The 11,310-nt window shown below is 36.9% G+C and overlaps 1 protein-coding gene and 1 non-coding gene across 4 annotated transcripts; both read right to left on the bottom strand.

The window, feature by feature from the left end:
- Positions 1 to 594: 594 nt before the first annotated feature.
- On the bottom strand, positions 595 to 666 carry TRNAP-UGG (transfer RNA proline (anticodon UGG)). The gene has a single exon. It is a non-coding gene; the product is annotated as a tRNA-Pro (tRNA).
- Positions 667 to 2,080: 1,414 nt separating this feature from the next.
- On the bottom strand, positions 2,081 to 10,597 carry LOC140850754 (autophagy-related protein 18c-like). 3 transcript variants are annotated; one of them, XM_019850702.3, is made up of 5 exons: positions 10,182 to 10,597; positions 7,915 to 8,706; positions 4,019 to 4,277; positions 3,262 to 3,385; positions 2,081 to 2,391 (listed from the first exon to the last, which is right to left on the bottom strand). In XM_019850702.3, exons 2-5 carry the CDS (start codon positions 8,671 to 8,673, stop codon positions 2,304 to 2,306), a joined length of 1,230 nt encoding a protein of 409 aa, XP_019706261.1. In that variant the 5' UTR covers positions 8,674 to 8,706; positions 10,182 to 10,597; the 3' UTR covers positions 2,081 to 2,303. The 3 variants fall into 3 exon arrangements, with proteins under 3 accessions (XP_019706261.1, XP_019706260.1, XP_019706262.1); XM_019850701.3 differs by having other exon boundaries at positions 10,223 to 10,597; XM_019850703.3 differs by having other exon boundaries at positions 10,355 to 10,597.
- Between the last annotated feature and the right edge of the window lie 713 nt (positions 10,598 to 11,310).

The raw sequence follows: 11,310 nt of genomic DNA, 5'->3' as shown, positions 1-11,310 counted from the left end.
AATCTTATCCCATTGTTAAGAGAATCAAAATTTAAGCCACTGATGTGCCGCTGGAACGGGATTCAACAGCAGCTATTAAATGGATTGATGCTCAGGAAAGTTTTCACGGTGCACACCATCCTACTCTGCCTGATGATGGAGCTTTGACAAGGTCTTTCAAATTTCAACTCATTTTATACTTGTGATTTTACCGTAAAAATTTTATGGATTTGGCCATTGTTGTTTCATCAGCAAAGAATGATGCAAAAACTTTGAAATGACTGAGGTATAAAAATGTGGACTAACAGTAATATATTAGAATAAGTTAATATTAAGAGATTAGTTTTATATATCAAGAAAAAAAAAGTGATCAGAAAATATCAGCAAAGAAATGATCGAAAAACTTTGAAATGACTGAGATATAAAAATATTGACTAACAATAATACATTAGAATAAGTTAATATTTAGAGATTAGATTTATATATCAAGAAAAAAAATAAGTGATCAGAAAATTTGTAGCACGACTTGTCTGAAAGAATTTGATACCGATAAATAAGAAACTTTAAAAAAAAAAAAAGTCTAGAAGCAGCAAAGCACCAAAAAGATAGTTCGTAGGGGCGTTGCGAGAATCGAACTCGCGACCTCTCGCACCCAAAGCGAGAATCATACCACTAGACCAAACGCCCTTGTGTGGTTAGGTTTTCCGTATCCTTTTAAATATGTTTTCACAGACAATTGGCACCTACCCGGAATCACATCCGGTTGGGGCTTGAGAAGGGTCGCTCTAAGTAATTATTAACCCCAACGTCATCATATCGATAAATACATCGACAATTCAGTCTCAACCTCTACGATCCATTTATAAAGGGTCAAGAGGGCCATGTTATAAATGGCACAAGTAATCTACTAAACTAACTGGACGCACTTAAATCAATTTAACATGATTAAACCATCACTAGCCTGATTAAACCATTAAAAAACGTCAAAATTTCATATTTAGTCAACATAATGCCATAAATAAATTTTTATATATGACTTTCACACATAACTATATTCACATGGAGACAAATTGTTCGCTTTCAGGTTGAAGTTGTAATCTTGGTAGTATAACTCAATTATTAAAGAAGTTAATCTGGATTGAATGGGTTAAGTCTCTAAATTCAAAATCAATCAATTTAGTAAACGAATTGGTTTTATAATCCAGACTCAATTATGCCAATCCAAAGCCATTGACCTCATATCTGGTTGGTAGATTAGGTCTATTATCGCCACCCTTGTTCCATCCAGCCTTCAAGCTTCCATGCTTTAAAGTTTAAACGTTATCTGCTTCTTCATCAGAGGGATGCCGGCTAGCCGAGCTCACTGAGCTGGAGTTTTTATTGTTTCACTTTGGCACTTCCATGAACCTCCTCAATCGCTTGAAATGAGGTGAATCTAAATGTTTATAAATGGGTATTTTCATGTTTTTCATATTTTTCTTAGAAAAAAGCATTTTATATATTTGTTCTTCCTCCACCAATAATTAGAAGGATATATAAATCTTTGAAGTCAGCTTCATTACATGGGGTTACCACTGAACTGCTAACTGGCTTTCCCTAAGTGGAGAAACCAGACCGATGGCAAGTTGCAGTGAACAAAATGAAATCAAGGGAGCTAAAGCCTGGGCTGATAAGTTAAATATGCGCCGTTGTCCCCTGCATATAGAAACTTATATTTGCCTAGTTCAGAGTCGCTTCATTAGGTGAACCATTCAGATCATTTGAAAAATTAATATTATGAGATAAAAGCAGAAAAAAAAAAAGGGAGTCTCCTAGTATGTCCTTTAAAAGTTTTTAAAGGAGCATAGTTACATTGCCTTCCTTATTTTATTAATTTTAATAAAGGACCTACATCAGGAGGATGCTAAATCCCATCAGTCATGCATGACTTCATCTGGGGCCACACTTCCACAAGCATCATAACAGCGAGCTCCCGCTAACTCCATAGAACGTAGAAAATATTTCCAGTTGGAGTTTGGGTAAGCCTATTGCATTATATTTTGGCTAATGCAGCCTATGCAGGTATAGTTTAAATGCAACAAAATTAGTAAATTTTTATCACTTTAGATACAAATAAAGTACTATTAAATAGTCAAAAGTTTTTCTATAATGAGGAGAACTAGGATTGTGATTGTTACCTAGACATCTCCTACCATAGCTTCTGATATAGAATTCACAAGTGAAGTGGGCGTATATGTACAAATATTAAGATCAAATCTCCTATTTACAAGCAGTGCAATTGGATATGTGACTGTTCCACAATCTCAGGATGAGGCCGGTCTTGGTCAGTGCTTGTTGGCCTTCAAAAACCGGACATACTCCTTCTGCAACATCCCCCCACCGCTGACTGGGTCAAAGCTGCACCTGTAGAAACTGGAAAAAAAGAACAGGGCATAAATAGCGCAATCAAACTAAGAATTGCATCAATAAAACCTGAGTGCAATGCTTAGATTCCAAAAGGATGACCCAAGTTCCAATGACTAGATTTTGGAACCCACATATGTACTAACTAAATCCATGTTACTAATGATCATGGAAGGCACAAAATGTTCCATTCATTCCTGCATTTTTTTTAAGCGTCTCATGTGAAACCTTCTCCTGTTGCTTAATCTGCCAAAATATCAAATGCAAATAGACTGAGGCCTAAGTAGGGCAACTAAATCCATGGAAAACATGCCATATTATGCAATCCCTGATAAACCAAACATGTAATTTTCTTGTAGAACCCAATGGAACAAGTCAGATTAAGGAAAGCAAGCAAGAAATTAGTACCAAAAGTCATCTACATTCTTCTAAATCATCATAGTGCATCTCAAAGGAGTAGAACAGTCTTGCACTAAAATTGGAATTATGACAAGCCAATGCCACATTAATAATGTTCAAGTGAGCAATAAGGGTCATGTGAGTTAGGAGACATGGTTATCCATTTAACCAACCATTTAGCTATCTAATTGTCTGACTTACTATAGCAAATCTAGGTTCCAAGGCATGCCAGAACAAGATGTTGCTCGAAGAAGGGCTCAATAGAAAATATGATTGCCTAGTTACTAAATTTTCCATGCTCAAATCTCAAGTGAGATAAACATATTTGCAATTGCTCATAAATATAAATGCAATTGCTCTAGTATCTATAAAGTTGGTGACTGGCAGAAAACATATACTTGCAAATATAGAGAATTTAAAACCTTTAGTTGTTGCTTCAGAAACCAAACTAAATAGAAGGCCATGGTTAAGGATTAATACCTGCCATCCATGCCAAGAATTATGACAGTGTTTTGAGCTCCAAAAGCGACAATATAGCGAGTGACTTCTGGTAAGTGGAACTGAGCAAATGACCATTCAGAACTAAAGTACTTTGGCAGCACTCCTGCAACATATCAGCACATGTAAGATTAATCTCCTTTCTTTCACCAAATCTCTGCATTCTCATAGACAATGCCCACGAAGAAAAGAAGGTAGAGAAGTGTAATTGAAAGCTCAAATCTCAGCACATTACTTTTTCGGAGCTTGACAACAAATACTAATATTTTTAAATCACGTTACAAGATAAGCCAGTCAGGATTTAACAGCTCAAACCCATGACAGAACCAACAAGGTAAAGGTTAGTTCAGACTTCCAAAGAAAGAAGTACTAAGGAGAAAATAAGCGCACATCACCATCTGTAAAGGAAATGCCACCATGAAAAAGCAACTAGACTGGCCCAAGATCATTTTTTCAGATGATTTAAAATGAAAGAAAGCAAAAATCTTCTAGACCTCAGGGATCAGGCAACCAATTTATTTGGTTGCATACATACTTGGGACTTGAAGATTTTAGACACTAGCATTGAGGAACACCAGATTCACTGTCTAAAACATTTTTTCCAGCAAAGCCAAGCAATAATGAACAACGTAATAGCAGTAAAACGATACAATTATTCTAAATTCCAAATTTTTCACTTCTCATTGAAAATGTAGACCAAAGAAAGAAAAAGATACCATCAATCATTATGTCCCCTCACCTTTCATAAAGAACAACGATGAGCTGGTGTTGGTACCAGTATTTGGAGATATAAGGGCATCAAGAGAAGTAGAAGAGTTTTGATGAACCATTCCAGGACCCTGAGCAGCAGCATGATGGTTAGATGCATCCTCTCCCGCCACTCTGACTCTAAGACTAAACATATGGACAGTTCCTTTATCACTGGATACTGCCAACCATTGTACATTTGGAGAGAGAGCAATGCTGTATATATCAGCTCTGTCTAGTCCTCTGCGTACCTGCATCACAAGTCCACAGATAATACCAATCCATATTTCAGCTGTAAAGGTATGAAAATTTTGAATATGGTGAAGTAGGAAGATATCAGAAAGCAAACAAATTTTATGACATCGTAGCATAGATTTTTGCTTGATTTTGATAAGAAGCTGAAGATGTAGAGAAAATATAATCCACTATGAGGTGTTTTGAAGTCACATAGACATATGTGGTTCAAAATTGACAAGACACTAACTTCATTTGATTAACACCAAGTCAGATAAGCCTGGCTCTGGCTGGAGATGTGTTAAGATAACCTCAGCTTATCAATGGCCCAGCACTAGGTGATTTGGTTTTACTTCTTTTAAAAACAGATATCAAACCATCCATTGTACCACATTTCCTGCTCAGAATCCCCATCTTTGATGTACTCATCTTATATTTCCAACTCCTCTGAAATATACAGTTAGCTGGACCAAGTTACCTGAATATGGGGAGCCAATAATACATCCTTTCTCATCACCATGACTTATAGAAGGATATTGAGGCTCATAGGAAATGATATTACAAAGATAATATAGTCATATATGCAAGAATATATACAAGCCACCAATTTTGTGTAGAATTATAGAATAGTTTATTCAAACTAAAGTTTCATTACATATACATACGTACACACACACACACACACACACACACACACATATATATATATATATATGTATATGTAAGTATGTATGCATGTATGAGTGAGGCTCAAAGGAAATGATATTACAAAGATAATATAGTCATATGCACAAGAATATATCCAAGCCACCAATTTTGTGTAGAATTATAGAATAGTTTATTCAAACTAAAGTTTCATTACATATACATACATACAGAGGGGGAGGGGAGAGAGAGAACTAGACTTGGCAACATCCTCAGATGATGGGGTTTGACATTGATGATCCGTGCCATTGGATGTACTATGCTATCTCAGATGCTTGCACACCAAAAACCATAAGATTTGGAGGCCCCTGGTATATTCATTAAGTAATCAAGAAAACATATATATATTTTCATGCTGTTTAGACTGTCCAATTTTTTGACTACTTGATGCATTGTCTAGGGGTCTCTAGATCACATAATTTTGGGTTTATAAGCAATTTAGAGGTAGTAAATCACATCTAACAGCTCGAATCAACCATATGGTACCTCCATTGTCCAACATAGACCCATCATCATGATAAGCATGAAATCTTTTTCTTCATCTCTCCTAGATCCTTAAATAACTAACAACATGAATGATTTTGATTTTTGGCTCTCCTACTAGTGATCACTTGTCAAGATTTTTGTGCCATTGCCTTCCAACATAACTAGTTAACTACAAGTGTAACCTAGAATACATCCATGATGATTGTTGTAGGCTTGTAGCTTTTACATCACTCAATTAAATTTATTAAGATCAAGGTCACATTGTGAATCACAAGCATAGGATTAAATCAAGGAGTATTCAATTCTTTTTATATCCTCTAGAAATTAAAAAAAATACACAGATTTTTGTAAGATAGAAAACATGAGTCAACTATGGATCTCAATGGATAAAGCAGGAAACCTAGTTTCCATTCTCCACCACACACAAAAAAAAAGAAAGAAATATATATTTGTAGTCAAATACCATGTTTGGAAATACCTAAATCTGGTTAGAAGGTACTTTCAGCATAACTGTGGATTGAATATTAAAAGGTTAAAGGGCCAGTGCTTGAGATCATTCGAGATCTTTGCACAAGAATATCGGATAGGAGAATGCCACCCATGTTCTAGAACATTCATTAATTTAGATTTAACTGAAGCTCACAGAAACATATTATTTACCCTCAAACCCCTAAATGGGTAAGAATGGGTTTGAAAGCTTGCCTCCACACAAACTCGGATTAGGCTTAGGTCATGTTGAACAGAACCTGACATGGTCCATTTACATCCTGATATAGAATATACATGGTTCTATACCTTACCCATATGCATCCTCATCAAAGCTATCTCCACTTCTGAGAACTGTCTTCATCCACTGATTTATGCAAATAGCCTGTCAGATCTCTTCCTAAGCAATTCCCCTTGGTCTACATTTAGCAATTTTCTTGGATGTTGTCTTTCATCAGTTGCACCACCTTTAGCTGCAATCATCATTCTTACACATCTCTGTTGATCGGTAGACTTCTATTTCTTCTCTCAATCTCCACCAATATCACCTGCTTTGTGAGGCTATCTTGGACGAATTTCATATTGAAGAAATAAAATAATGCCTAGGAGATTTCATTGTGGATCGGGTGAGGGACAATAAAATCAAAAACCAAGTGCCATGCAAAACACTTCTTTAAAATAGTGTTTACTAAGTTGAAGCAGAAAACAATTGTCTGCCTAATTTTTCCTAAGTTGCAAGAAAGCAACTTAGATGAAGAACTTTATTATTCCTAATCAGATGCATCATGCCATAATTCTTCCAATTTTCTAGTCAAATTAAAAGAAAATTACATTATGGAGTTCTCTACAAGTTCTTGCCTGAAGAAGCAAGTGTCGGGGGCCATTGCTTGGTGCAATGGCAAAAGGCTTGGGCTGACAAGTGCTATGGCATAGGTTTGGGTCCTAGGACAGCCACTTGGTGTGAAAAGAAAATTCCAAAGGTTAGGTTTGTCCCAGTTTGCCCCATCAGGACCCTGAGTTGCCAAGATCATAACTAGGTTATGGTTAAAAAAACTCAAAGGAGAAAGTGTCCAAGCTTAATGTAACGCGGCGTGGGTGGAGGGAAGCAACAGATAATTTTTTAATCAAAATCAACAGACATCAAGAAAGAGAAAAATGTGGCAGCAGTATTTGGAAATGCAATCTAAACAACTCATGAAGAAGGAAAACAATAGAGATATTCTATGATGGACGGATGACAAGAACACTCAAATAACTGAGAGGTATGTTGGGAAAAATAGAAGGGAATAGATCTGCAACCTGAGCTTGTAATATAGAAGAAAGCATCATCATTACAGAGAAGAGAGGAGAAGAAGGGAGGAATTTAAGACAAAACATATCAAGAGAGGTGAAAAGCTTCAAGTACCTGACAGAAAAATTAACTAAAAATCAATTTATGCACAATGAAAACAAATTATCAACAAAAACACTAACAAAGAACATGTGCTCAATATTATGAAATTTAGTGGACACAGACACACTATAATAAATGAAAAGTTCTCCTACCTGCAAAATGGTATCCCAATTCTGAGTGTTCTAATGATGCAACATCTGATGAGACCCAGCAACCATAACCATGATGAAAACTTATACAATGAAGTCTTCATTGATAATGTAAATGTACAACTAATTATTTTGTAACTGGTAGAAGAACTGTGTTTTCCTCAAAGGGCACTACCTCCCAGTCCTAGCAAAAATATTTAAATCGACAATAATTATTAACAAGAAACTTGATTCTAGTAGTCCAACATGATATTCGACACTTCATATTAGCATTGACAAGAACACACATAAATTCTTCATACAGAATAACAGAAGGCTTTCTTTTCAATGAATTAATATTCACTTATATGAGTTAAGACTAGATTAGTTTGAATAAACAATAAGGAGAATGAACTTGTGCGACCAGTATCTTAACACAAGTTCAGCAAATTTTACCTCTTGTAGGCGAGTACCATCCATTGTGTTGAATATTCTAATCAACGTCCCCTTTGTGCTTGCAGTTGCCAGAAGAAGCCCATCCATCGTCAGAGTGATACAAGCAATGTGAGAATCATGTGCACTAATGAACTTTGTCACCTTCAAACCAAAGTGTTCGACCCGGACCTGTCCCCGATGCAGGCCAGGGCAAGCCAACACAGATGTGTTAGAATGATGGGAAAGGCAGCATAGTCCCTTGGGATTACCCAGAGTCTCTATCTGATGAAGAAGCTTCAGATCTAGGAAGTTGTACACATATATCTTGTGTTCAAGAACTACCACAATGTGATCTCGTCTTAATTTCACTGCACGGACATCAGATCTGAATGCAAATTCGCCAATGCACCGACTTTGATGATCATCCCATATCATCACTTTATTTGGCGGGTACTGTGGATTGGCACCACCACCAACAAGAGCTAGGATATTGCATCGAAAAAGCATTTCAACTATTCCAAAGCCACCACCTTTCAAGTCTCTCCTAAAGGTTTCTTTGAATGGATCACAGTTAAAGATCCGAAAACCATTACTCGTTCCAGCAGCAAAGCATCCATAATCCTGATTCCAGGAGACTGACAATAGTTCAGTTTCATCATCATTAAAGTCTTGCTCTGGTTGACCAAAAGGAACTGACAATGGCCATGAATCTGGTGATTCCAGTGAGCCAAGCCTTGTTGGTGGATGCATTCCCTGGGATGTTGAAACTGTCGAGCTCATGAGAAATTGAAAGACAGTCACCAGTGAAGGAACCTATAAAAGGTCACTAAGAAGTAAGCAATTAAATCTATAACTCCTTGCAAGTTCTCATAGACAAGATACAAAAAATTAATGAAGCCCAATAAAAATTATTGCAAATGCTACAAATATATATATATATATATATATATATATATATATATATATATATATATATATATATATATTAATGGGTGTGTGTGTGTGTGTGTGTCATAGACTTGCAAGAAAAGCAACAAACATGCATGGACCCACACATCATCAAAACATACAGACATTTGCTTAGAATGAAGCCACTAAGCATGAGACAAGCTACTGGATCAAATATTAGCACAAACCTGTCAACCCACTTATACCACATTAATGAGTGCCGATATAAAAGAACAATTACAAGTACACACCAAGTCTCCACTAACTGCTGATAAAATCATATCATATGCTCCATCCACTGTCTAGAAGATACTTTAAGCATGATGTAAGAAAATAAAGGGAGCATGATTTTGAAAGAGATCTTATGACAATGACCCTAAGGTGGCTTTCTCAGATAAGATCCGTCACTTTTTATTGTGATGTACTAATATGAAATTTGTAGCTTGAAGTGTAATATACTTTAATTTTATCTGATAACCCATCACTAATAACTATGATTTTCACTTTTGCACTAATGGTTGACACTCAAAATGCAAGATAGTACTCCAAAGACGACTTCAATCTGCTTTTTGTCAGCTGCATACAATTCAATCAGCCAATCCTCGACTTAGATTTAATTTCAGCATCTGGATATCAGCCTGGCTGATCAAACTAAACCCACATAAAAAGTTGGCCAATATGTATTTTGAAATCTCTCCATAAAATTGTGAATAAAGCTACTTTTTACTTCTTTTTACAAAAAATGAAGAAAAATTTTTTGTGTTATCTTTCAAAACGTGTTATAAATACTGAAGCTAGTTTTCACACTTCAACATTTTGTTGAGTGCTGAAAGGGTGTTATAGCCAAGGAACCAAAGAGCATGTTCTAAAGGGTGCAATATAAAGCCTCAGACTTTCCAGAAGGAATATAGTGATATCTAGAGCAAAGTCAGAGATCATGCACTTAAATGTTAATATTGGGTTTTAAGTTCATGAATTCAGGAAAGATATATTCTAAACGCAACACATCAACTAGCATATCGGATAAATCAAGCAACAATTTAGTAGAAACTAATGGAATTCGCAAACATGCGACGACACTTGAATCGTTTACACTGTCGCCGTCCAGCTTTAAAAGAAGAGAGGAAAAGGAAATGTTCTGATCGCACAGAGACAAACACATATCCAGAACACTTGAATCACAGCTTAGAACAGAGTATCAAAAATAATCCCATAAATTTAAAATATTAAAAAAAAAAAAAAACTAGCAATAGGGAAGATAAGAAAAACATAGATTCTAAAATAGCAGGAGAAGTGTTGAAAAGAAGAAACAATCCTCTAAATTTCGTCAAACTATTTACCCGAAATACAGAAAGATAAACCAGAGAATAGCAATCGAAACCTCTCAATTCGAAGACTAGAGAACGAGATCCAAAAGAACAAATCTGAGGATTTAGACGAATGCACGATCTCCGTAGCCCTAAGCCACCAAAGCTGGGAAGCGGAGAAAGAGACAAAGATTTGATTCCAATACCTCGAAGCTTCGGCGATCTCTCTTTCTCTCTTTCGGCGAGGCGAAAGACACGCCGAGAAGGAATCCGAAAAGAGGGCTGAGATGATCGTGTTCAAAAGCGGGGAAAAGAATAAAAAATCTCTCGCGCTCTCCTCTCCTTCCGCTACGTTGTTCTCTTGCGAGGAAATCGTAGCCTCGCCGGAAGCGACACGGTCCTAACGTGCGCCCGGGCCGCGCGGGTTCACGAAAGCTGCGTGAACCCAGTTAGCAACACCGTATTAAAAACTTCGATTGGCGATCGGCCGGATCCGATTAATTGGATTGGTCGTCCAAACTGGACCGTCCGATTTGGACTTGGTTGCGATCACCGCCAGTGAGATAAGTCGGTGATCTGACGGGACGGATCCAAGCGGGGCAGAGTGGAAAGCGGGAGCTATGTGTCGCGACGCGACGAGGTGGACTGTGGAGAGGTAATCGTACTGGCAGTGCAAATTGGATACGGAGGTTGGAGGGACAGGTGGCAGCGGGTCGTAGGTGGTGAGGTAAGAAACATCCGGTATGATATGGGCCACGCCACGTGCCAAGGTCCATGCTGACATCAAAACAGAGGAAAAGAACAAAAATGGAATAAATAAATAAAAGGAGATACAACCAAGGAGATCAGATGACCGCTGGGCCCAGTGTAATAGGGCGTTAAAGTCCTTCTTTTCAATTTTTTTTTTTTTTTTTTTGGTGGGGAATGAGTGATTCATACCGTCCTAAATAGATTTAGAAAAAATAAAAATCAAAAATTTCCAATGATGTAAGTCAGCGCTTAGCACCGTACAATGCTCGGTGATGGAGAAGAATATTCAACCTATAATTCTGTTCGTCGCATGATATACATATGAATAATATACTTTCTTTCAACGAGATGTAGGAAACAATTGGTTGTTAGATACCTAGTATCAATCTTATGTCATTGGTCTATAGAGTGA

The sequence above is a fragment of the Elaeis guineensis genome, chromosome 5 (assembly GCF_000442705.2).
Source record: "Elaeis guineensis isolate ETL-2024a chromosome 5, EG11, whole genome shotgun sequence".
Taxonomy (NCBI): Eukaryota; Viridiplantae; Streptophyta; class Magnoliopsida; order Arecales; family Arecaceae; genus Elaeis; species Elaeis guineensis.
This window is presented reverse-complemented; position numbering and strand designations above follow the sequence as displayed.